This window comes from Thamnophis sirtalis, unplaced genomic scaffold, assembly GCF_051295495.1.
Source record: "Thamnophis sirtalis isolate CommonGarterSnake01/CBP01778 unplaced genomic scaffold, rThaSir2_p1.2 scaffold_4, whole genome shotgun sequence".
NCBI classification, from domain to species: Eukaryota; Metazoa; Chordata; class Lepidosauria; order Squamata; family Natricidae; genus Thamnophis; species Thamnophis sirtalis.
The window spans coordinates 23,514,867-23,542,104 of record NW_028261384.1 but is presented as its reverse complement, the minus strand read 5'-3'; the positions used below and the strand labels follow the sequence as shown (position 1 = coordinate 23,542,104).

The 27,238-nt window shown below is 36.0% G+C and overlaps 1 protein-coding gene across 1 annotated transcript in view; it reads right to left on the bottom strand.

The window, feature by feature from the left end:
* Window positions 1–27,238, bottom strand: part of ARHGAP21 (Rho GTPase activating protein 21) — a 93,297-nt gene that overhangs the window by 3,142 nt on the left and 62,917 nt on the right. Inside the window, exons 8-24 of the mRNA XM_087712609.1 lie at window positions 18,403–20,329; window positions 15,322–15,483; window positions 15,131–15,230; window positions 14,996–15,032; window positions 14,350–14,475; window positions 13,074–13,352; window positions 12,335–12,399; window positions 12,109–12,257; window positions 10,299–10,447; window positions 10,027–10,182; window positions 9,871–9,949; window positions 4,445–4,518; window positions 4,253–4,342; window positions 3,452–3,577; window positions 3,239–3,280; window positions 2,759–2,864; window positions 945–976 (exon numbers count right to left, since the gene is read on the bottom strand). Of these exons, the coding sequence (XP_087568735.1) occupies window positions 945–976; window positions 2,759–2,864; window positions 3,239–3,280; window positions 3,452–3,577; window positions 4,253–4,342; window positions 4,445–4,518; window positions 9,871–9,949; window positions 10,027–10,182; window positions 10,299–10,447; window positions 12,109–12,257; window positions 12,335–12,399; window positions 13,074–13,352; window positions 14,350–14,475; window positions 14,996–15,032; window positions 15,131–15,230; window positions 15,322–15,483; window positions 18,403–20,329 (3,699 nt within the window). The remainder of the gene's footprint in view (window positions 1–944; window positions 977–2,758; window positions 2,865–3,238; window positions 3,281–3,451; window positions 3,578–4,252; window positions 4,343–4,444; window positions 4,519–9,870; window positions 9,950–10,026; window positions 10,183–10,298; window positions 10,448–12,108; window positions 12,258–12,334; window positions 12,400–13,073; window positions 13,353–14,349; window positions 14,476–14,995; window positions 15,033–15,130; window positions 15,231–15,321; window positions 15,484–18,402; window positions 20,330–27,238) is intronic.

Below are 27,238 nucleotides of genomic sequence, written 5' to 3'. Positions count from 1 at the left end.
CTTGCATAGCCATAACTAGATTGCTATCAAAACCTGTTCTCTTTACTTTGCCTATACTAGTGCTTTTGGGTAGTTGCTGTGACATAGAGGATTTTTTTCTTTAAATGCAGTCATTTATTATATTTACAATTACAAATTATAATTTGTAAACGCACGGTGGCCTAAATGAAATGAATGTAGCACCCTTTTTTTTTGAAGCAGTGCCAAATTAAAAATAACCTTGCCAGTATATTTTTAAAATGCAGTTGATTATTCATCAAATACCAATTAACATTAATCAGGATTGCAATTTTGACTGAATGACTTTATTTTAATCGAAATTTGCAATTGTCTCAAACCAATTAACATTGATTCTGATCTATCACTCTTTTTTTTTTTTTACAAAACTCATTCTACACTGCTTTAGAAATATTTTATAATATATTCTATATTTTTAATACACAATTTGTGCAGACTCAATTTATAAAAGACTCATAAACTCATACCAAGAATAGAAATATCTGCATAATATCCTTTATGTTACATGCCACCAATTTATACTTTTCAATGTAAATCCATATAGCATTTCAGGACAACAGGATTTAACTTCTTAACCTCTTCTCCACAATCTATCTTTAAAATTAATAGTTGCCTCTAGTCATGCTAATGAAACAAGATTATGCATATTATGCTTATACACAGCAACATTAAAATGAATGACATTTTTCTTACCCTTAATTATTAGGTCCAAGAAGTACATAGGGTGACTCATTTAAGTTCATGTATGAAAACCAGAGCCCAATTCCAGGGCTCCAAGGGGTTTAATAGAAGCAAGGGAAGCCCTTTATTGTCAGAATCTATCAACAGCACATGAGAGATCTAGCATAAATGAGCATGTGAGCCCTCTCTCAACATTGTAGTGTATAGGCTTTTAAACCTTGTAAAAACACAGATGAATAGTTTACCTTAAATTTGAAAAAGTCACCAGTAGCTGAATCTATTGGAGAGAGAAAAAAAAATCAACACAGCACTTTAGTTAACATGGCACAAAGTTTTACTTTTACTCTAGACAATGCTGAAGTATGAAAGAAGACAAGCACAACAAAAGGTGAGAGCAAACAGATAACAGAAAAAATAAATAATCAGAACAGTGGATAGTAATTGCTCACAAAGATGCAAGCTGCACCACAGAAAGCCACCGCCATGAAAGGATGCTGTGAGTTGGAGGCAGAAATCAGCTCAATGACAGAAATGGCAAAAAAAGCCCTTTCTTCTAAATAAAACAGAAATACTAATATTTATTTAATGCTCTAAGCGCACAACCCTGCAAAACCGCAGCTGGGGGCCCTTTTCAGGACTGTACTCTGTACATTCAGGCAAATGAAATGTACTTTTAAAGCATTATCTTCGTGCCTTAAACTACTTTCGAAAACAATTATTAATATTCTTTTTTGCAGCTCTCGTTTGTATGCTGTCAAATTATATTGGGCTTTATAGAGTTAAAAGCCCCAGTTAACATTCCAGTGCTCCTCTGAGCTATTTGTTTAAGAATTTATCATTATCTAGATTTTTTTTCCACAGCCATCAGTTTTGTACTCATCTCAAAACAGAAGCGTTATTATGAAATGAAAAATGGATACCATAATTGTACTGTTCGGCAAAATAAAACAACGGAGGTTATACAATTAGAAAGGGGGTACGGAGGGGCTAGCAGAGTAACTAAAAGACATTCTCCAACTTGCCAGGAGAGTGACCCCACTGGAGAATTAATGAGCTGAACCCCATGCCATGCCCCTTTTGACACATGGCTAATGACTAGAAAAACCAGTGGACCATACCATGCTATTTCTCCTCAGGGTCTGCTTCAGAAGTAACAAGAAACAGCAGAAATACTTTTAAAAAGTAGCATTGATCTGTTCAAATACTCTTGAAAGGATAAATTTACAGTACAGATCAACTAGTCCTTTGTGCATTTACAAGAAACGGGGGTTTCTGCAGACAAGGCAGCTACAATGTGGGCAACAATCCTCCTTCTTCCTACAGTTCCAGTTGTCCATCAGTGACACCACAGAGTCCACTAGTGACATCACCGTGTGATAGACTCCTCCCACTTCTCCTATTTCAACAGTAGGATAGAGGGACTGTTTCAATAAAATGCTGAAAAAAGTTTTTTTATAAACTAAAACACAAGCTAGAGACAAAGGAATAACATTTGGGGTAAAAACATATTTAATGAGACAGTATGGTGGCAGTTTGCAGTAGTAGTACTTAGCTGAATATTAAGGTGGCAGTCATAAAGAAGAAAAAAGCATTTAGTAATGAACAAACATAATTAGTTGCAATATAGTTTGGAAAAATATACTTATTAGTCGAGCAAAATGAATTTCAAAATCTTGATTTTGCCTTCCCTAAGTTTAAAAAAATACTACCATCAGAACAGTGTGTAGAAGTTAAAGCTTTCTGCCTTCTTCTCAACGTCTTAGAAAGTAGTAGGTACCTTCTCCATATGTTAAAAAGTACATGGGTAACTATGGTCAATGATACACACTAGTGAACATGCTGTTCTCATGGTCTAAGAATTCTACTGTTTGCTGAGAAAGCATTCCAACCTACATCATGCAACATGCTCAATTTACTGCTGACCTTTAAATAATACACCCGTTCATGTAGATAAAGGGAGAAATCGAGTTTATTAGCAAAGAAAGAAAAAGAAGACCATTATAAGAGATCATCAGAAGAGGGAATTTTCTAACCTACAAACTGTCCAGGCAAGAGTTACCTGATACATCTCCAGGATATACTCCAATCCTTCCAATGTTGCTGAGTAAATGATCTATGCTTGGCACTGGCTGAGACTCTACTGTGTTTGCTTCCTGAACTCCTGTCTATAGTTAATAAACAAAGATTTCTTCATCATCAAGTCACAATCTGTGGTTCATCACGATTCAACAGTATTTAGAAAAATTAGTAACCTGAGAACTGAAAAGAATGTCAATCTTCCTATGTAACATTTAAGGAAAAAGAATAATACTCAAGCTGGCATATTAAATGGAGAAAAAAAAATCCCTGCAAGAGAAATTTACACCTTCATTTTATATACTATTTCCATTATTTCATGATAAAAACCATTGATATGTTTTGGTATGGTGAACAAATGATACTGTTAAAATACATTGGAGAGGGGCAGGAATCATATATTCATTTGTATGCTCTGAATTAAAACAGGAGAAGAATCCATTTAGTTAAGGTTAGTACTTACAAAAGGTTGTTCAGCATCATCTTCTGCGAAAAACCAGTCATGCTACAATTCAAAATAAAAGAAGTGAAAAACTCCCCAGAAATGAAAGAATTAAAATGCGGACATTGAAGAGATAAGGAGTAGTTTATGAAAAAATCAAAATCCAGGCTGGTCTAACTAAAGATAAAGTTCTGTCTGAAAATCTGTCTAGCAACATGAAATGAATTCACTTACTTTTTGGATGAGTGTTTCTACAATTCTGTATTGATCTGGCATATGAGTAACCATATTAGTCATGTTATCCTCAGATGTCCTCACAAGTGTTGGACCAAATACTATTGCCAGGTTTCTTGGTTCCATCTACAGGATAAATAAAATGAGTATATTTACAGCACATCATTGTACTTACATAAATGTATCTGTCTCTTTAAAAAGCAGAAGCATCTAACAGTAACAGCCAATTTTGCTAAATTAACCTGAAATTCCTCCTTAGAATGAGGATTATAGTACCCTTTTCCCCCCTGCAATAATCTTCAACCTGTAACTACAGATTGCTAACCATATAATGCTGTGGGTTCTGTGTACATCATCTGTCCATCCAATATGCGTGGAAAGAAAAGAAATCTACAAATAACGCTTTCCCACAAATGTTGCAGATCAAGGTGCACAACTTAAGAAAAAGAAAGCAAAAATAGTTTTCACCTATAAGACTTCTTTGTTTCCTTTATTTCTATGTGGGAAGCAACTCAATAAGAAAGATTTGTTTTTCTCTCAAGGATAATGGCAGCCCTTTGCTTCTTGTTTTTCCCCCTCATACATGCTTACACTATTGGTTTTCCTCTATGTTCACCATGCTAAGGCAGCCACAGAGCCAGTGAGCTGAGAAAGCAAATGCAGACTACAATCTTGACATACCAAATAATCTGGAGTATGCCTTATAACCAGAAAAAGAATTCTATTACCACAGCTCCTTAGGAGCAAGCACTGAATTTAGTTATCAGAAATATAAACTCCTGGTACAGATAAGCCAGTTACCTTGTTCTCTTCTGAATGTTCTGCTACACTTTTCAGATGGGCACAGAGAAATTTAAGTGTTTCAAAATGATGTTCAGGTAAATCATGGATCTGAAATGAATGGTATCATAATTTTATGATAACGTAAAATTTTAAAATAATCCCAAAACATAACAATGGTATCTGATCCAATCCCTGTCAAAAGCAACATACCAAGCTTTTCAATGTTTTTAGTCGTTCAACGGGATCTTCTTTTCTGTTGGCGTCTATGAAAGCTGAATACCTCTCTAATAAGAAAGAAAATAATTTTATTGCAGGACCTGCATTACATCCCCTCTGCAGGAAAAAGAGGACCAATTAAGCATAAACAATGAACTTGGGTCACCAGAGTAATACAATGTTTTGCTTACTCTAACTTATTTCAATCAATGTGAATAGCCTGAATCCTCTGTATAAGAGTTCGAAAATACGACTTTGCAAAACTACGGATATAAACTAATACTGTGGGATTAGAAAAACATGATATGATTTGCATTTTGTCAGTGAATTGACTGTGAGAGAATTCATGACTGTTACATGGTAACAAGGTCAGCCAATGGGAGCTGAAACACCTTGGAGCCTCGGCGTAATTTAGCCCTGTATCTCTTGAGTGCTGTGCTGAGAATTGAAACTAAAACTAGTTTATCTGAATTAAGTTCTGTGCTGAGAACCAAACTGGTCTGCTGCTCTGATCTGAAACTGAAGAACCACTTGTTGGTATTATATATTTACTTATATGTTATATTCTATATAAAGAGAAGTTAATTAATCCTGCTGAATCAGATTACCTGTGCATGCTTTCTGGATTTGATTTCTGCAACAAACTCTGATACATTTGTAAAGAAATGGAAATGGCTTTTATTTGACGTTTATATATCCTCATCTAATTGTTCCCAATTTGTTTTAATAATCCACACAACTGCTTCTCATCTTGCCACAGAGAAATTATTCCTTGTATGTTTTTTCTCATGCTGAAATATGTAACTAGAAAAACCCAGTAGTCCAAATATTGCATATTAGCCGCAAATGCACAGAAATGGGGCCATTAAAAGAAGGCAAGAAAGTACAGTTCTAACGTATTTTTAAAATTTAGTTCCCAACCATTAACTTCTGACATAATTTATGACTCATCTATTAAAATCCAGTTCTCTAGCCACATATTGCAATCCACTGGGCTTCAAGGTATTTTAGTTTTGTTTGACTTGTTCATAGAGATGGAAAATGGATGCACCCTACAGGTTAATATGTGACTGGGAGGACTGTATAGTATTTGAATTACTGGCTGCAACCTGCATATGAGAATACTTGAAAAAATATAATGAAAAGTCCAACAACTGGCAATTGCAGCAACATGGAACAGTTTATTCTGCTTAGCAATAGTTGTTCATAGTCTTAGGCAGAGATAGGTCATTATGCACCAGCTTCAATATTTATTTATTTTTATTTCATTTTAAAAATTTATATTGCCCCCTATTCGCACATGGTGACTCAAGGCGGCTTGCAAAGATATATTTTCTAGGCTAGGGATGGCTCACACCCTGGACTCACTGGATGTCACTTTTTTACCCTCCTACAGTCAGGAAGGAGATAGAGAAGCATAGCCAGCCATACAAACAGGCTAAAGAACAGTTTTTATCCATGGGCTGTCAGACTCCTGAATGCAAAATAACATCATAACTACATAGTACAATGGACTTGCAGGGCTGACGTAATGTGTAACATGTTCCCACTGATGCAATAGGACTGGGTATTTGTTAATATGGACTAGGGATTTTTTGTCTTCACTGTGAATTGTATTGTGTTGGGTGTGTGTGCACTGAGGAAGCTCAACCAATCTCATTGTACAATACAATACAATACAATAGCAGAGTTGGAAGGGACCTTGGAGGTCTTCTAATCCAGCCCCCTGCCTAGGCAGGAAACCCTATACCCTTTCAGACAAATGGGTATCCAACATCTTCTTAAAGACTTCCAGTGTTGTGGCATTCACAACTTCTGGAGGCAAGCTGTTCCACTGATTAATTGTTCTGTCAGGAAATTTCTCCTCAGTTCTAAGTTGCTTCTTTCCTTGATTAGTTTTCATCCATTGCTTCTTATTCTACCCTCAGGTGCCTTGGAGAATAGTTTGACTCTCTCTTCTTTGTGGTAACCCCTCAGATATTGGAACACTGCTATCATGTCTCCCCTAGTCCTTCTTTTCATTAAACTAAACATACCCAGTTCTTGCAACCGTTCTTCATATGTTTTAGTCTCCAGTCCCCTAATCATCTCTCTTGCTCTTCTCTGCACTCTGCACACTTTCTTCACATCTTTTCTACATCGTGGTGACCAAAACTGAATGCAGTATTCCAAGTGTGGTCTTACCAAGGCATTATAAAGAGGTATTAACACTTCACATGATCTTGATTCTATCCCTCTGTTGATGCAGCCTAGAACTGTGTTGGCCTTTTTGGCAGCTGCTGCACACTGCTGGCTCATATTTAAATGGTTGTCCACTAGGATTCCAAGATCCCTTTCACAGTTACTACTATTGAGGAAGGTACCACCTATACTCTACCTGTGCATTTTGTTTTTGTTGCCTAAATGTAGAACCTTACTCTTTTCACCATTGAATTTCATTTCATTAGATAGTGCCCAATGTTCAACTTTGTCAAGATCCTTGTGTATCTTTAGCTTATCTTCTGGAGTGTTGGCTATTCCTGCCAGCTTGGTGTCATCTGCAAATTTGATGAGTTCCCCATTTATTCCCTCATCCAAATCATTTATGAAGATGGTGAAGAGTACTGGGCCCAAAACAGAGCCTTGGGGTACTCCACTGCATACTTCCCTTCATGAAGATGTAGTTCCATTGAGGACTACATGTTGAGTGCGATTGGTCAGCCAGTTACGAATCCATCTGGAGGTGATGCTATCTAACCCATATTCTTCTACTTTATCTAGTAGTAGGTTATGGTCTACCTTATCAAATGCTTTACTGAAGTCCAAGTAAACTATATCAACGGCATTCCTCTGGTCCATTAATTTTGTCACATTATTTAAGAATGCAATAAGATTAGTCTGGCATGATCTGTTTTGACAAACCCATGTTGGCTTTTGGCTATTACTTTGCTTCTAGGTGTTCGCTAATTCGTTGCTTGATTATCTTTTCCAGAATCTTTCCTGGTATTGAGGTCAGGCTGATAGGACTGCAGTTTCCTGGATCTGTTTTTCCCCCTTTTTTGAAGATGGGAACCACATCAGCTCTTTTCCAGTCCTCTGGTAGTTCCCCGGTGCTCCAGGATCTCTGAAAGATATAGTTCAGTCGTTCTGAGATCTCATCTGCCAGTTCCTTCAGAACCCTGGGGTGGAATCCATCTGGTCCTGGTGATTTGAACTCGTCTAGGGTAGAGAGGTGCTCACTTACCATTTTCTTCCCTATTTCAACTTGTGTTCCTAATCTGATTTTTATGGTGCTCTTTTTGATAGGTTGGACTGTTTTATCCTTTTGTGTAAAGACAGATGCAAAACATGAGTTAAATAGTTCTGCTTTCTCCCTGTTTCTTGTCACCTTCTTGCCACTTTCTCCCAGCAATGGACCAATTGTTTCCTTAACCTTTTTCTTGCTTTTAACATGTTGGAAGCAGCTTTATTTTGTTATTTTTTACTTTTGTGGCAAGCCTTTCTTCATTGTGAGCCTTAGTTTTCCTTACTTTACCTTTACATGCTCAGGCTATTTGTTGATATTCTGCCTTAGTTATGTCCCCACCCCCTTTCCACTTTTTATACTTATCTTTTTTGTCTTTCAATTTGTCAGTGAGTTCTTTATGCAGCCATGCTGGTTTCTTTTGGGAGCTGTTATTTTTCTTCTTCATTGGTGTTGTGCTAGACTGGGCTTTTGTAATCTCATTTTTCAAAATTTCCCAAGCTTCTTGAGTTGTTTTCCCCTTGAGGATTCTCATCCATGGAATTTTTCCCAAGCTCTCTCTAAATTTATTGAAATTAGCTCTCTTAAAGTCCAAGACTCTAGTTTTACTTTGTTCTACTACTTGTGTTTGCATAATGTTGAATTCCAATATTGCAAGGTCACTTGTCCCCAGGGTTCCGTGGCTTCAACACCTTCTATCATTTCCTCTCTGTTAGTGAGAATTAAGTCCAATATGGCTGATCCCCTTGTTCCCTTCTCTACTTTTTGGGAAACAAAGTTGTCTGCAAGGTTTGTTAGGAACCTGTTAGATCTTCCACTTGGTACAGAGTTTGTTTCCCAGTTGATGTCAGGGTAGTTAAAATCCCCCACTACTATTGTGGTGTGCTTCCTACATACCTTAGTTAGCTGACTAGCAAAAAGTTCATCTACTTCCTCTGCTTGGTTGGCTGGCCTGTAGTATAGACCTATGGCAATGTCATTTCTCCCCCAACCTTTAATATTGACCCAAATGCATTCAAGATAGTTCTCATCATTGTTGTGCTCTATTTCTGTAGAGAGGTAATTATTTCTTATATATAGTGCAACTCCACTTCCTCTTTTATTTGGTCTATTTCTTTTAAATAATTAGATCCTTCTAGCTGTATGTTCCATTTGTCGGTTTCATCCCACCAAGTTTCTGTAATGGCAACAATATCGTATCTGCCCTCTTTTACTTGAATTTCTAATTCACCCTGTTTATTCTTTATACTCTGTGCATTGGTGTATAGACATTTGAGTCCATTTTGACTGACCCTGTGTTTACTGTCTACATAACCTGTGTTATGCCTGACTGCCCCTATTTTCTTGCCACTTGTATGATTCATGCACATGGTATTGCATTCACTATTAAATGCTTGGTTTTGCTTGACAGTGGGAGTGATAATCATACCCGCACAAACATCTGTGTTACATGCACTCATAACTCTATGAATTTTAGATTGCTGGGGGCAGAAATGTTCTGTATCAATTAATTCTTTGTCCCCGCTGTTCAGTTTAAATGTTTATCCAGAAAATCTGTGAATTTAATGCCAAGTAACTCATCCCTTTCTTGGATGGGTGCAAACCATCTCTTTTGTACAGTTTTTCATTGGACCAGCTGCAGACATCATGACTAATAAAATAATTACACCACTCCTTTAGCCACACATTAAACTCTGCTACACACTGGCCCTTCCCTTTTTGTTCCTTATATACTGGTAAAACCTCTGAAAAGATAAGCCTATAACCTATACTACTAAGTTCATACCCCAAACCCTGGAAATCATTCTTCACAGAAAGTACATCTTTTGGGGACAGATCATTTGTGCCAAGATGTATAATAGCATCAACATACAGTACATATGGTGCATAACAGTACATAAAGTATTATTATTATTATTATTATTATTATTATTATTATTATTATTATTATTAAGTAGAATAAAACCGGTGTTTTCTGCATAAGCCAATAATATATATCTCTGAGAAAATAACCTGTCTTTTTTAGAGAAGTGCAAAATAATCCTGGTATTTCTAAGCAATACTAAAATTAAGGAGAACAATGCTTAATTGAATTCTAATACAACTGTCTTCTAATTTAACTTATCACAGAAAAGTTATATCATGTGTTTTATTCAATAGTTTTCTTTTTTCTTTTCTACTTTGAATCAAAACTTACCATTAGTAAAGAGTGGTTCTGGAAGCTTTCGGAGAAAGGACTTCAATAAGCTACTTATGACATTCAGATCTCGCCATTTCTAAAAATTGAGCAGACAAAACATTGTCATTAAAAAGAAATACTACGAGAATTTAAAACAGAGAGGGCAGAACTCACATCATCTTGAAGATCAATGTCAGTCATTCCTTTGTTCAGTTCTTCTTGCATATTTGAGATGGCAACATTATTTCCTGGAACCCTATAAATACCAGTATATTGAAGACCTCGCTCTTCAACTAGTTTGCAGCATATTTCAACAATTCTTGGAATATACTGAAAAATCCAAAAGGGGAATGAAAGTTTGTGTTCACTATGTCTCTGGAAGAATATTTTTCAAAGAGATTATCAATATGCATGACTTCATTGTTGTTGTTTTTTAAAAAGAATACCTTATTGCTCTCTGCAGGGGGACAATCCACTAGTTTGACACCAAAAGTGCAAGCAGCAGATTGTTTCTTTTCAAATGTTCTTTTCATGATGCTTGGAATGTTTTTTCGCCATATACCTTTATCTTTTGGTGGGCTTGTCTCATCTTTTTCTTCAAGGAAGAACAAAAAGGAAAACAAGTCATTTAAAACCTTCAGAAAGCTAATGGAATATAACTGGATATAATGATCAAATGCACCATCAAAATATAGATGAGTATAAGATACTTAATACATTTAAATCTTGAAACAGACTAGAGTCTACGGCTTCTCCGCAATCAGGCCACAGGTTAACCACAACCTTAGCAACCGATGTCTAGCAATTATATTAACCATGAACAGAATCAAATTTGGTGGCATCTGTAATCTATATGAACAGTACATAAATCAAACAATTTACAATTTGTATATTGACACAATCAACAAAATGATATTTGTATGTGTATTTGTGTGCGTGTTCATGTTTATATGCAAGCGCTCATGCCTATGTACATATGTGTGTGTGTGTGTGTGTGTATACATTCACATACCGAGAAGAGAAAATATATAAACAAGGAAGAAGAAAAGAGTAAAAGACTAGAGTACAAATGAGTAAACAAGGACTTTACAAATCTCATGTAATTTTCCAGTGTATCATTACTTGATTTTTGAATGCCTGAATACATTATTCAGTCACTTGGTTGCGATGGGTGGCTGTAGAAATTGAATAAATAAATAAATGTCATTTTAAAAGCTTGAAAAATCACTATTAAACTCTTAAGCAAACCGTAAATATCAAGGAGCATGGTTAGCACATTATAAACCATAAAATGAAATTGTGTACAAAATTCTGTCCGTGCTATTAAATCTATTCTAATTTAGAAGTCTTGTAAAACTAAAATACAATGTGGTACAAATCCATGTATTGAATTGTAATTCAAGAAGGGGTTCTTATCTGTATTAAGATTCTTACATGTTAAGATTTACTTTTGAGATATATATTTTTGTGGGGAATATATTCTTTATTAACCTAGTATCCATACTTAAATATCTCTTCTGACTTTCAAGTAACTACCTAAGCATAATGCAATATTTTTATGAGACCTAATTCAAATACTTAGCAAAAGAGCATGCTATATTTATTACATTTAGATAAATAAGAAAACAATTAGATGTAAACAAGCAACCTTGTTTTATAAAACAGGCTGCATTGAAAATTGCTACAATGAAAAACAAAATTGTAGTTCTGAGTATAGTAATCAGAGAATGATGGTTTTATTCCTACCGATCCCACTGCCATTTCCACTTTCCTTGACAGAAGATTGCAAATATCTCCAAAGCTTCGTGACTTCATAACAAAACAGAAGATACTCTGTATTTATCAACTTTCTTTCCCAAAATGATATGGAATTATCACAACTACAACTATAAAAAGGATACCTTTTTATATAGGTATCCTTCCCTCCATTTGCCCTTTTTAGTCTATTTCATCCCACACTCTTTCCCACTCCCTTTTCAATTCTACCCCACAGGCATGCACATTTCAAATCATAATTTTCCAGATGGTTTCTGATCTGGAGTTTCCTTATAAACAAGGAATAATCGAAAGTTCCCAGTGAAAAAGGAGTTTCATCATTACTTATCAAAGCATAGGTTGTTTATTCAATGAACTTCTTTTAACAATCAATGAAACTCCAAACCCCATGACACTTAGTGTCCTCACCATCAGGCTTCCTTCAGTATAATAGGAAAACCTAAAGTAAGTAATAGTATTCTTATATTCAATATACAATACCTTTAGTAAGGAATTTCTTTTCTGATTCCTCCTTAGGAGAATGTGGACTCTGAGTTCTTTGCTCAGTTTTAGTGCCAAGGAATGTCTGTCTTTTAATTAGGCTCGGTCGGGATGGTTTTGAAAGTGGCTCAGTTTTGCCACTAGAAGCACTGAAAAAAAAATATTTAAAAGCAGGAAATCCATGTACTGACTAACTGAGCTCTCAAATGGTACTGTGGTGGCTTACCCCATAATTGTGCTGTATTCTTTAATCCTCCGGCTAATTAGATCCCTGCTTGAGACACCTGTGTCCTGCAAAATGAATAGAGAACTATTTTGGAATTTCTGCTTTGCACAACTCCATAAATGAAAACTTCACTAGCCATATTTAGGACAGGAGCAGGACATCCCTCAGATGTGTGCAAGGCACAAGGAAATGGCTACACAAGAAAGATGGGGAGATGCCCAGCAGGTACAACTGAATCCAACTGAATGCAGTGTATATAAGGAATATCAAGGGAAAGGTGCTAGAGAAGACAGGCATAAAAGAGAGTGGTGAGCAGATTAAGGCCCAGAAGAGAAGGAGACAGAGGACTGCACAACTTTTGGGCAAGTTATACCTTAAGGCTCTTCCTTGGCTGAAATCCTGTCAATCTAAATGAGCTGTATTTCATTTTATCTGAACCATAATCTACTTGGAATAGTGTGGCCAAATGTCAAAGGTGTAAATGATTCTTTTTGCTTCACACAGACTCTTAACAATATCACTTTTTCACATTTTAATGGATGTATTATTTCCCTGGTTTGAACACTGAAATCTCATGCAACTTTATAAAAAAGCCTGTGAGTTTATGGATTTTTAATAGCATTAGCTTGTATTTATTGCATGTCAGGTTTACTATATGGAATTGCATAATGGGTCTCGAAAACATGAGCTCTGCAAAATATAACAAGTAAGTAGAATAAATTCTTAACAAGAGCCCAACCTCCTCATTGCTGTTTTCTCGTATAGCCTTAATCCATGCCAGCATGTCATCTCTATTTTCAGCTTGAAACAGGTATTCACAGTCTGATGTAGTAAGTCGAAACACATGTTTCTTCTTGGTATCACTATATGAAATGTCTGTTAAACAAGCATTGATGTTGATGGGCTGTTCCTCCTCACAAAGCATAGGTGGTTCTTTTTTATCCTTGTATAAGTGCAATGAACACCCTCTGAGAATGACAAACATCTGTTTCCATGGCCTGATGCTCCCACCAACTCTCTAAAAAATAGGATCAAGAATAATATTTATTTAAGAAAACAAGAGTAGTGTGCCCAGTATTTTACACATTAAAATTTGTAAATTTCCTACATTGGTGAGGTGGGTGGTGTAGAAATTTGATAAATAGATAATAATAAAAAATCCTGCCACCAAGCAAGCAGCCATGGTGGTACAGTGGTTAAAAAGCAGCATTGCAGGCAAACTCTGCCTGCTGCTAGGAGTTTGATCTCGACTAGCTCAAAGTTGACTCAGCCTTCCATCCTTCTGAGGTTGGTAAAATGAGAACCTAGATTGTTGGGGGTAATTTGATGATATTTGCAAACTGTTCAGCGAGTGATTTAAAGCAGGGGTCCCCAACCCCGACCTGAGGACTGTAGCATGCCAGCAACTGGGCTGTGCAAACAAGCTAAACCCCATCCGCGGGGTGCAGGCAGCACACAAAACTACAGCCCTGAGGGTCTGTGGAAAAGGAACTGGTCCCTGGTGCCCAAAAGGTTGGAGGCCGATGCTTTAAGGCACTCTGAGCAGATATAATCTTTTTAATAGGTTAATTGTCATAGTGCCAATTGAATATTTTCTGAATCAAAAATGACAAATTAACAAGGAGTACAAATAAGAGAGGACTTGTTTTTATATCACTGAGAATTTTACATTCAGACAGGAAAAAAAAATCCTAATAATTAATCTGTGTCAGTAGCCCCAAAATATCAATAAGATAAGGAATGGAATTGCAGAGCATTGAGTTGCAAAGAATCATTTAATCGTGTTTAATGTTTATAAGTTTGTTTTAACAGTTCAAGAACAGGAAGATTGCAACAACTGTACCAGGTCTATGCAGATTAACGGGAAAGTTTGAAAAGTTGAATTTCTGCCAAAAGAAAAACAAGCAAGTTTCGAGTATTTTTCACAGGAAATGGAAAAACCTGCAGGCAACTAAAAACATTTGAATATGTATAAGACAGGTTTTACACTTAGCTGTGGTTTGAAAAAACTGTACCTTTCCCTTGTCTGTAACCATCTGCCGAAAATGAAGATACCCTTCTTTGGAGGTGTTACCAAAGACTTCTGAAGCAGATGCTTTTCTGAATCCTGCATTTTCTGAAGATGCTTGGCTATTTGGAATCTAAAGAAAACATAATCAAACTGGCTTCAGCATACTCTAATAAATTCAAGATCTCCCTCTGCTTTCCCTTCCATCTGTCAGGTGGAAATACAGACAACTAGCATGAAGTGGGACCTAACACTAATAGTAGCTGACTGGAATGGTGTACAATGGTGTACATTCCTTCTAGCAGATCAAAGGAACCTCAATGAATTACAGAAAAGGCCTGCCGTATATCTCAATCAGTTGGTTTTCTTTTAATACGCAAGGAAGTAGTAACAATTCTAAAGTTAACTACAGAGTGTGCCATCCTATCTGTAGCCAAAAAGGACTTTTTCATCAAATGCTAGCTAATTTTTTTAATTGGCAAAAGTCAGTAACATCTGTCCACTAAGCTTGGACATTAATTAAAAAAAAAAACCTCCACCATTAAACTTTAAGCCGTCTATATTCGCACACACCTAGGTGCAATTTAATGTTTAATCACACAATATTAATGTTATTTACACAGCAGATAAATATTGAAAATAAAGTAACTGACCTTAATTTCCTTTAAGCTCGGTGCATGCTTTATGGCCCTATAGATGTAAGGTAGATATTTTAGAGAACATTTTTATTGAAATTCCTAAATAAAACATCTAGTGATGCACATTTATATTTTTATAGGAATTCTTACCTTTTTCCTTCTTTATAATCATCAAGTCCTTCATCATAAGATTTGGACCTTTCATTTTTTGCAGGGAACTGATCATCTAGGACACTAGTTCTAATTGATTCTGTAAGCAAAGCAAACGCAAAAACCCCATATTTTAAAAATAAGCAGGTTTTGTTGAATTTAGCCAAAACAGCTTGAAACGCTATACCAACCATGGCCAGAAGACAGTTGACGTCGAATAAAAGGTACAAGAGCAGTACAACTCAAAGGAACAGCACTGGTGGTGGCCATTGCTCGTGAAGGAGGTGGTGAAATAACAGCAGAAGCTGGAATGTGGGTGATGTCCAGGTCAATACTAGGACTGGTCAGTTCATCTACAAAAAGTATACAGCAAATTAGTATAAAAAGAGTTGGCTCAATATGGGGAAAATAGGAGGGTCTTCAGGAGTATCCAGAATACATGTTGTTGTAGCATGATGTCCTGAAATATACTGAACATACTGTATATGAGAGCTGCTTGCAATTATAACAGTAGAAGTACCATTCCTTCTTCCTTTAAAGTTTAAGAATCTATTCATTAACAACTATATTATCATACGCAAAATATAAATGGTTGCATTTGCACAAGATTTGGACAAATATTGAATTGAACAAAGACTGAACTGAATCAATACAGTGTCATAAAAAAGCTTTTAATAATAGGGTCATCTATATTTTAAATAAAAGAAATTTGTCAAAATAATCAACCTTTTAGATAGATCAATCTTTTTAATAGAGAGAATGTCAACTGGTAGGCATAAAAATATTTCAAAATTAATGCAATAGTAAAATAAAGCTGTTTTAAAAGTTCGCCAAAAACAACAACCCTATTTATTATAATGAACCATCAGCAAAAGAAGGGAAATGCTATTATTACAGAAAATCTAAGTAAGAAGCTAAAATTACCTAATGCACCTTTTAAAATAATCAAATCCACAACATGATTTCTGAAATATCAACATCTGCTATGCTACATGCTGATTATAGCTTCTAGTAACTGGTGATATGATTTGTCATAGGCTGTACATAGCCAGCATCTTGTAGTTTCTATTGCCACCAGAGCTATCCTTCATATTCTAAAGCATAAATGTTCTGAAAGCTTCTCAGAGTTGTAGAAATTGCCAAAATCTAAAATAGTTCCACAGCCATTTGCAAACAGTGATTATTTTTATTGTATGAACAAATATGCACATATTGCATTGTGGTTTCAAAGCAATTGGTGGCTCTGATTTAAGGAGACGGGGTTTATAACTCAAGTTTTCTAGTTCGCACATGCATACACCAACTTGCAGACAAAAATGTCTAATCTTTTCTAACCTAGGTAGATTTAGTAATTCTATGATTCCTTGTGAGTGTGGTTTCACAATCTAAATTAAAATATTATTTTCTCTCTCATATACATACAGATGTAAAATGTTTCAAAACTGCTGCTTTGAAAGCTTAAAAGCATGAATTAGGTTATTTTATTTAAACAACTGTAATTTATCAATGCTGACTTTATTTCTCAGACTTTAAAAAGCAGGTCCCCAAAATATATCTATAAAAAAAGAAAAATTTCTTATTAAACTCTAAAATAGGTTCTTATTATATTTTCTCAACGTAAGCTTCTAGAAATAATAATGAAATGAGGCATATTTTTATGCTTCAAGCTTCATTCACATTCAATATCTTGACCAAGAAATGCTTTATTTGGAGCAAATCAAGTCATACTGTAGACTATGCTTTTGTATTGCAGTGTTTCTCAGAATAACAGCATTTCTTTTTAAAGAGGTATACGGAATCCTTAAAACCAAAGCTAGTTATATAAATCTGAAAGTAAAAAGGTTGATAAAAATTAGTTCTATTGTACCATCAGGCAGAGAAACATGTTTATAGCTCCATCAGCTGATAGGCAAGTTCTTGACCCCAAACACTGTCTATTTGTTCAAAATATACAAAGCAGTACTCCTGCAATGAGCTTCACATTAGCCCATCTGCAATGAAGTAGAATGTGAAGGATATAGCTGAGGAAGTCATAATATCCTAAGAGTTGTGTTATTTCATGGCCTCTTTTTCACTAGCCAATAATTTAGATGTCCATCTTTTAGATGTCCACCTTCAGTTTTTTACTAAGAAAAACTAATCAAATTATGTTGAACAGACTCTATTTTTGTTTCAGTATGTTGTGTGATATTCTGATAATGGTATATCACCAGCCATTAGACAAAATCTTCTAAAAATCATGAGAGTTAAAGGTCAGCTTTAAAAAGCCTCTTGATGTTTTAAAAGTTAAACCAAAATTTTATTGTGAGGTGGTCACAGAGTATCAAATTTCCAAATGAACTTTGTATCAGATTTTTTAAAATATGTATAATTCAATATTACAATTAGGGCAACTTCTCCATGCACCTTACCTCATAAAATCCAAGGGACTTCAGTCTGTCTTGCTGAAAAAGAAAACCTTTGAGAAGCTTAAAGGGGCTTCCAAAGTAGTTTACAGCATGGTAGTTTCTGCTCTCCAAAACCTTAAACCCCTATGGGATATTCTCCTATCTATTAGATATGAATATAACTATATATTGCTTATAAGTATCAGTCAGAGGTGACATGAGAAATGATTTTAAAACAATTATTCTGGCTCTAAATCCTCATATGCACTTTGTGCAATATTCAAGAAAGCAGGTTGCAAAACAGAAATAAGGCAAACTCCAAAGTCTTTGTAAAAGCAGCCCATCAGTGAAGTCAGGAATTTTTTTTTTGAAATGGCTACAGTATTTCAAAAGGCTTCAAACAAGAAGTCAAAATAATCAGCACAAATTATCAGTTACCCAATTAAGAAAATGTAGATGGTTGTGGTGTCCACATGCTGGAGAAAAAAAGTAAGACATTATTATTGTTTCAAATCTTTATGATTTAAAATGAATTTGAAGCAATTTAACAATCTTACATTACAATTAAGGATACTGAAAAACCATGCTACATATTAGCCATATTAGACCTCAAAAAGGGAAAACTGGGATCGTTCTTCACTGGTTTTCCTCTACTGTAGTTATAGTCTTATTTATGTATGTATATTAGCCTTGGACTAAAACAATTGAAAACCTGATCTGAGAATTTAAGGATCCTAGGAGGCACCGTGGAGTTTGAATTCATTTTTAAAATTATTGTTTAGAAAACTAACCTACATTGAATAAAACTCTGTATTCGTGCCAAAGGATTAAATGAAAGATCCAAATATGTATCAAATTCAAAGAAATAAAAATGGTTTTGCTCACCTATGAAAGGAATTGATGCCAAGGAATCATAAGGTGTGCAGGAACAAGAGGCTTTCCTTTCTTCTATTTTTCTTATATGAACTTCTCGCCGTGCATCATTGGGTAACCAACAAGTGGTCTCAGAGGCAGAGTCCTGACCATTTACAGCTAAAATATAGGACTGATGTCGCAAAAGTTGTGGAGTTTGATGGCCAGAAGATGACTTTTCCCGCAAAACCACTTCTTCGTTTGTCTCATCTGTTGCTTGAACTTCAGCCTGTTTTATAGCTTCAGTTTCAAAATTTTGAATCTTTTCTCTGACAGAAATATCTAAATTAACCAAGGTAGTTAAGTGCTCGTTAACTTGTGGGACAAAATTGACAGAAGCTGTATAGGAAACGGGGGAAAGATTAGACTTGCTTATGTCTAGTTTGGGATCTGGTGGACTTTCTGCTTGTTTACTTGATTGGTGAATTGGCAAGCCACTATAGTGCACATAATTAATTTCTCTTTGGTCTGTGGCTGTAGCACTATCCAGACTCTGATTAGAAGGAAATGATGGCTTTGCTGCATAACGTACATGGGTCTTCAAAGAACTATTTCTTGTGCTTCTAGTTGTTGAGCGAGGTGATCTATCCTGAAAAGTGGTTGTAGAGTTTGAGCCTCCAGTGGTTGGCAAATCCTTGGAAGGCTGCAGCAATTTTACATCAGTTGAATTTTTCTGGAATTGAGCAAAAGGTCCTAAGACTCGGTTGCTTATTTGTCTGCCACCTGAAGGATAAACACCAGGAGCCACAGAATAAGTTGAATCACTAAGGGACCCCTGAAACATACGTTGCCATGAAGCTTCATAATTACCTTGACGATCATTTTGATCAGTAAGTCCAGTACATTCATGTGTAATTTTTTTGGCTGTGCTTGAATCTGCAATAAAGTCCTCACTGTGAACATTTTCCACTACTTCACCTTGTCTGCCTAAATAGTTCCAGGAGCGTGCCCTATGACTTCGAGGGCTGATAACTGGTGAACTTAAAGTATCTTGCGAAGCACTTCTTGGCCACCTTTTGATTAATACACTATCCTTAACTCTTTCCTGGGATATACTCCTTTGCCGAACAGATAGAGACTGTGTGCTCCTATCATGAGAGGTGCTTCTGCAGCGTACCTGTGAGCCAATACAGAAATCTATTGAATGTGGAGATGTGCCTCTTAAACTATCTAACCTCTCCTGTATGGTTCTGAAACCATATTTGGGAAAGCGTTTGTTATCAATATATTCTTTGTAGGTTTTGTAAGTTTTCCAGTCTATATTACGATGGGCACTTGGAGAAGTATTGTGATTAATATTAACAGAGGGAGAATCTCCACCCTGAGCAGGAGAACTACAACCTGAAGCTCCTTCTGGCTCTCCTTCATAGTTTCCAGAATCATAGGCTGTTTCTGGGGAATCTGTTGGTTTTGTAAGTGGAGTCTGAGGAAGTACAATGGCAGTGGACATTGGAGAGGAAGGTGAAGTGGTTCGTTGTTTTGCTTTTAGAGAGGTTTGTTCCTTGAAACTGTATTTTATATCTTCTGTCTGATGTGATGGACTAGTATGATTTGTTCTAACTGATGAAAAGTCTACATCATTCTCGGAAGGCACAACAACTGTTCTTATGGTCTCGTTACAAACACATACAGCTGTATTAGATTTTGCAATATCGTTTGGAGATGGAGGCACTTGTATTTCCTTTCTGCAGGCCTTTTCAGGTTGTGCTAATGTTGGTACAGCTCTACTCTTTGATTGCTTTCCCAGTGATAAGTCAGGAGGTGCTTTCTCCATAGGTAATGGCAGGACAGAAGATGGATATATTAATCGAGGATAACTTATTGGTGGAGGCTCAGGTATGTAAAGAGCATCACCAGTGTAGGCTTCATTGCCTTTCTGGTAGGCATCCTGGGAATATGCCTGTGCACAGAAAATTTAAAAAGAAATTAAATCACTTTAAGTATTTAGTGGAAAACCATCACACTATTTCAGAGGCATGAACATGGTAAAGTTAAATTCCTTGACAGAAATGGACTTCCTATTTAAAAAGAGTGAAATAAGTGCTCTCTACTAAGGGTTGTTTCAATATATTTTTTTATAATTGTTTTCCATGGATAAAATGTGCATTAAAAGTCTCCAAAAAGAAGTATGTTCTCGTTATCTCCCCCCTCCCCCTCTCCCTCTGTGTGTGTGTCTGTGTGTGTGTGTGTGATGTGTATGTATCAAATTGTAGCAAGTACTGCAAGTGAAGAAGAAAAAGACAGATTATAAATATAAACTATTTTTCTGCCATGACATTTTAAAATTTCTTCTCCCTCCCCCCCGCTTTGATATTTTTTTATATCTAGAGGCTAGGTTCTATAAATATCGACAGGTTAAATTTGCAGTTTGTTGTCACATAGAAACAGCAAGAAGCCTCTGCATTTGATCCATTGGCTTTTCTAAAAGGCACAATTCCTGTATCTAACATGACTAGACAGTGGCAATGTCTTTGTTGCAGCCAACGCCCACCCTCCCTCTGAATAAACTTACATGTTACTTATATAAATTCCATACTCTTCACAGTAGTGCCATTTTTTAAACTCAAAGATATCCTGAACGTACATTATTGGTAAGCATTTTCAAGCACTCCTTAAGCATGAAACAGAGTCTGTCTTAAGGTGATTTTTTCTTATATACTTCATCATTTTCAGCTAATACTTTAAAAACATGATTCTTAAAAAAACATTTATCTTAAATTTTGCATTATTTCTTTTATATTACATTATTTGTATAGCTGTCAACAATAGCATATTTTCAAGGTCTGGCCAGAAATTGCAAACACTATTATTTTATACTTTGCTACGACTTTCTGAAGTAGTAATTTAAAAAAAAATATTAAGAATTGACAATGCAGGAATCCTTTCCTGATGCTTTTAAAATAAACAAACACAGCTTGTGTGTGATACTGTAATACAGCATTTCCTGCTCAAACCATAACATGCTCCATTCAGAGAAATCAACATGCCCTGCCTTAGCATTAGACAGGTTGTACAAGCCTAAATGCAATCATAAACATTAGATCAAGAGCAAGTGCTAAGGATGAAAAGGCGACCCGTTTAAAACACATAGCTTAATAAATTTTACAGCGAGCAGTAATTAAATGCAAACAAAGTATTAGAAGCATTTTCTAAAAAAATAATAATAATAATCCAAAATTCTAACACAGGCATACATTAAAGTGATAACAGGATAGCTATTACAATTGAGATTCAGCTAACCAGCAGATCTAGCTTGCTTTCAGCAACTTGCAGGCTTTAACAATCCAGCTCCTTGCAAATTTACGAAGAAACACATGCCTTACAAAAAATCAGAGAAATGGCTACAGTACACTCTTACCAGTGCTCTGATATCCTTTGAAAACTGCAGCTGGCACAAAACAGGAAAACATAGTAAAAGCTGCCTATATATGTAAAGATAGAATTATGTTGTCATATTGAAGCCGAATATACAGCAAGCTAAAAATACAGCTACACCGATTTCTCTGGAAGGTACCAAGACGTATGAGGTGCACTGGAGTGCACACAATAACTTCAGCCTCCTTGTGAGCATGTCAGTCTCAGGGTTTGTTTTTTAAATACCTGCTTCTTGCATTTATTCCCTAGCTTTCCAGAAAAAAAGAAGACATGTTTGTGCTGTGTGCTTCAGTGCATCTTTCGTGCTGCAAACGGAGCCCTCTGCTTGTGCCACAAGGCATCCCTTCTGCTACAGCAACATAACAGTCTTTCATCTCCTCTGAGCTGCTACCATCCCTGCTTCCAGATGACGAAACAAGGGCTTTATTATGCATTTTAAATCTGTGCACCCCTTCCTCTCATAAATCTGAACAGAGCCACAAGCTGTCAGCTGACTCTACATCTGACATTAGAAAGATGATTTCAGAATAATTTTCATTAAAAAAAACACTCCCACCATGTGATTATTTTCATTTTTTATATCTTTGCTGTTCCTTCCCTGACAAATTAGGAATTAGCTGTGTTTCAATTGTAAGGCATCTTTGCATGTATTAGTTATACCAGAAAATATACATTCTGCATTTATGTGTTTCTCAGAATAGGAAAGCAGATACACTGGAAAAATGCATCTAGAAAATTAAGCAATAGTGCATTCTAAGGAAACAACATACTGAGTGACATGCTAAAAGATGCCTATACTGCCTCCCTAGTCTAATGCAGGTTCAAATATTTATTCTTAAACCTGTGTCTTTGCAAAATTCTGAAAAACAGGCATTTAAAAAAGGTTGAAAAAAGGCATGAAGCTGTGAGGCTGATATAATCACCAGCTGCAAGCCATTTCCTGATTCATTTCCTATTAGCACAAAGGGGAATATATTAAAAAATAAAAAAATCTTTAAAATATTTAAGAAGATGTCACGTACATCTGGAGCTAAACATTTTGGAAATCAGGATCTTTTAGAGGAGGCAGTCATAAGAAATTTAGATAATTTGTAATTTAGGTAATTAATCAATAAGTTATTGATGATAATAACAAATTTTGATTATTTTTCTTAAAAACTCAAATATGGTCATTCATTATTTCAAAAGAAAACGTCATATACAGAAAAATATATAAATCAAAGTCAATGTTTTACAGTGATATCAAATACCAAGTTCCATGTATAGATACAGCCTTTATGTTTAGATGATAGAATTTGCAGAAATGGCAAAATTGGCCTGATCTAAGTAATACAACAAAACTGGAAATCTTTTGTAGATCTTTTGCTGATCCCCTCCCCCTTGGGATTTATAGATTTGCTGATTAAAAAGGTTTAATGTGGAATATATTTGTTAGTAACTGTTGCAGAAAAGTCACTTTTGTATATATCTTTCCTTTTTCCTGTACTACTTTTCATGGCTTTTTTGTCTTTTCCCCCCCTTAGTTTTACCTCATATAAATTCATATTTATCTTTTATTTCTAGGTAAATCTCCAATGGTTAAGGTACCAAGAGAGAAGTCAGACGACTGTGAGTTCTAATCCTGCCTTAGAAATAAAAGTGAGCTGGATGACTTTAGGCCAGTCACTCCCTTGAAATCTGATTCACTTCACAGTTGTGGAGAAAATAGGAGGAGAAATGAGTATTAAATATGTTTGCTGCCTTTCACTATTTATAACAATAATAAAAGTGTGATGAACATTCTAAACAACAATGCTCAACACTGAATAGACAGCCAAGATGTCACAAAGGTGCTTTTTTTTCAAGAGGCAACTGGACTTCTGATTTTTTTCTTTGAAGACATTTTGCTTCTCATCCAAGAAGCTTCTTCGGCTCCGACTGGGTGGTGGGGAATGGAGGGATTTATACCCCACCATCCAGTCAGAGCTGAAGAAGCTTCTTGGATGAGAAGCGAAACATCTTCAAAGAAAAAAACCAGACAATTCAGTTGCCCCTGGAAAAAAAATCACCTTTAGGACAACTATGATCTGGATGACTGAGAATCTCCATAGGCATACACCCAAGATATTGCATTGGAGTTTGGATTGGACAAATGTGTTAATCTTACCATAAACCGTGACCCGTCAAAAGCGCGGACGGCAAAAGCGCGATCGAAAAAATCGCGCCTTTGACGTCATCACAGCGCGACGAAAAAGATCGAAAAATTCAAATAAAAATTAATAAAAATTAAATTAAAGCAAGCCGATTCACATAAAGGTAAGGGTTAGGGTTAGGGTTAGGGTTAGGGTAAGGGTAAGGGTTCGGGTTAGCTTTAGAGCGTTAGCGTTAGCGTTAGGGTTAGGATAAGGGTTAGCGTTACGTTTTTCGTTACTTTAACGGTTAGGTTTAGGGTTAGGTTTAGGGTTAGGTTAAGAGTTAGGGTTAGGGTTAGGTTTAGGGTTAGGTTTGGGGGGGTTAGGGGAAGGTTTTAGCTTTATTTTTACATTTTTTCGATCTTTTTCGTCGCGCTGTGATGACGTCACAGCGCGCTTTTGTCGAGCGCGCTTTTGTCCTACGCGCTTTTGTGGTGGAACCACCATAAACAAGGGGATAATAGTGAAAAGTAACAGAATCAAGATGCCCTGTAGAAATAGCATCAAAAGTACGGATGAAGAAGATCACTACATATATCAGGGATCCTTCAAGGTGACTACACCAGATACACTGAATTCAAGAAAAAGTTTGGCACAGGTAATCCTCGAATTACAACCACAATAGAGTCCAAATTTATGTGGCTAAGCAGAACATTTGCTAAGTGAATTTTGCCACATTCTACAAATGTTCTTGCCATAGTTATTTGTGAATCACTGCAGTTGTTAAATTAGTAACATGGTTTATTAAGTGAATCTGGCTTCCCCATTGACTTTGCTTGTCATAAAGGAAATGACCCTAGGGCACTGCAAACATCATAAATACTAGCCAGCATCTGAATTTTGATGACATGACCATGGGGATGCTGCAATGGTTGTAAGTGTGAAAAATGGTCATAGGTCACTTTTTTCAGTGCCATTATAACTTTGAACAGTCATTAAATGAACTGTTGTATGTCAAGGACTACCTGTAATAAATACATCAGAAAGTAAAGAAGACCTTAAAGTCCAAACTAGGTGGCAGAAATACCATCAAGGTGATTAATACCTGGGCATTCTAGTCATTAGATGTACAATTGAAAAACTGGATTAGATTCAAAATATCAACTGGAAGCCTTGAATAGGAAGACCAGAAACAATAAATCATCCCCTTCATCCACATAGCAATGTTGACAGACCAAGGAGTATTGGTGGGGGGGTGAAATGTTGCCAGAACAGTGGAAGGAAAAAGGCCATTGGAAGACTATCTGAAGGACAGTGAAAAAGATTCGCTGAAGCTAGGACACCATGAAGGTTTACTGAATAGCAGAAACCAAACTGGCCTTTAAGAAAGACCAAATGAAGCCAGAAAAGAGACATGGCAGCACCAACTTTACATAGCCTGTTCATAAAAAGCCAACAGGCAAAGTAAATAACAACCAGATCCGCCAATGGCTAAGAGCAGGAAAGAAAGAGACAGCTAATTCTGACAGAATAAAACTAAGCCTTAAGGGGAAAAAAATGCATATAAAGCCAGAATTAAGACGACAGCAGCTGACAGAAAATGCCCTCTCTGCAAAGAAACGGAAGAAACAGTGGACCACATCATTAGCTGCTGCATGATTGCACAGGCTGATTACAAAGTAGCAACATAACAAAGTAGCAACAATGGTGAATTGGAATAGCTGCTAGAAATAGTGTTTTGTTGCAAGCAAGATCTGGTGAGAACACAAAGCAGACAAAGAAATAGAAAATAACGACACTTGAATTATTGTCACCAGTTTTAGACTGTGAATCTCACTGCACACACAAAACATTTGTTGATTAGAAAGGCAAAAAAAAGGGTCTGGACAGTGTTGTTGTAGCAATACCTGTAGAAGCAAAATAGAAGAGAAAGAACTGGAGAAAATCACAAAATACAAAGTCCTGCAAATAGAAACAGAATGGCTTGGCCAAAAAACAAACAAAACCCCAGTGATAGAACCAGTGATAAAAGAACTCTTGGGTGCAATTCCAAAACATCTGGAGCATCTGAACACAATCTGCATTGACCCAATAATTTTCGGTCAATTACAAAAGTCAGTTTTACTTGGAACAGCTCGTATCTTGCAATAATATCTTTAATATTATTCAACAAAAACATTTCCCAGGTGCATGGGAAAGACTCAATAGGCAGGCAAAAATGCAGAATCCAGTCTAAACAACTGACTGTGGACCAACCATAAAAGAAAAAATGTCATGAAATCACAAACTCTATTAGATATGATGTTACCAAATCCCATCAAGCCAAATCCCATGTTCACCATCCCTAAATATACAGGTAGTTCTCGACTTACAAGTTCATTTAATGACCTTTTGAAGTTATAACAGTCCTTTAAAAAGCGACTTATGACCATTCTTCACATTTACGACTGTTGCAGTATCACCCTGGTCATGTGAATATTTGGCTGCAACTGACTCATATTTATGAGGGTTGCAGTTTCCTGGGGTCATTGATCTTCTGACAAGCAAATTCAATGGAGAAGTGAGATTCACAATAACTGTGGTAAGAATGGTTGTAAACTGGAGCAAAATTCACTTAACAACTGTCTCGTTTAGCAACATAAATTTTGGGCTCAGTTGTAGCTGTACATTGAGGAACACCTGTAATGACTGTTGATGTCTGATGTTAACTCTAAGACTTTAATATATTGAAAATACAGTGGGCATAGGATTAGGTTGTGGATTATTAATGTTGTATGCCACCTGGAGTCACTATGTGTGAGTTGGATGGATACATAAATTTGTTAAATCAATCAATCATTACATTTTGAAACCTATATTTTGAAGCAAAATTTTGTATTTTGAATGTGTTTAAAACCAGCACTTATACATAGACTACCTAAATGCATAAAAATTGAACTTTTAAAATCTTTTTTAAACGTTAAAGACATATACTCGTGCAAAGTTTAGGTAGATGTTAGGTCAAATTGGTTGGATAAATAGAGTTGTGGGAATTCATAAACCATAGGCCTCTTTTGCATGGGGAGAAATGATTATTATTGACATATACATATTTTGTTTAGCTCTGTTCTCTCCCCCTCTTTTCTTTGGAACTTTTATTTTAATGTTGTGAATAAAATAAAAAAGTTATTGAAAAAAAGTTAGACCCATACTTTTGCAAAGTTTAACTTAAAGTAATCCATTAAAAAGCAAAGAGAGATAGAGAGAGAGAGAAAAAGAGTGAAAATTACAGCATTTCCTATTTTGAACCTTTCTGAGGGAAAATAAAAGGTAGTAAAAGCTTT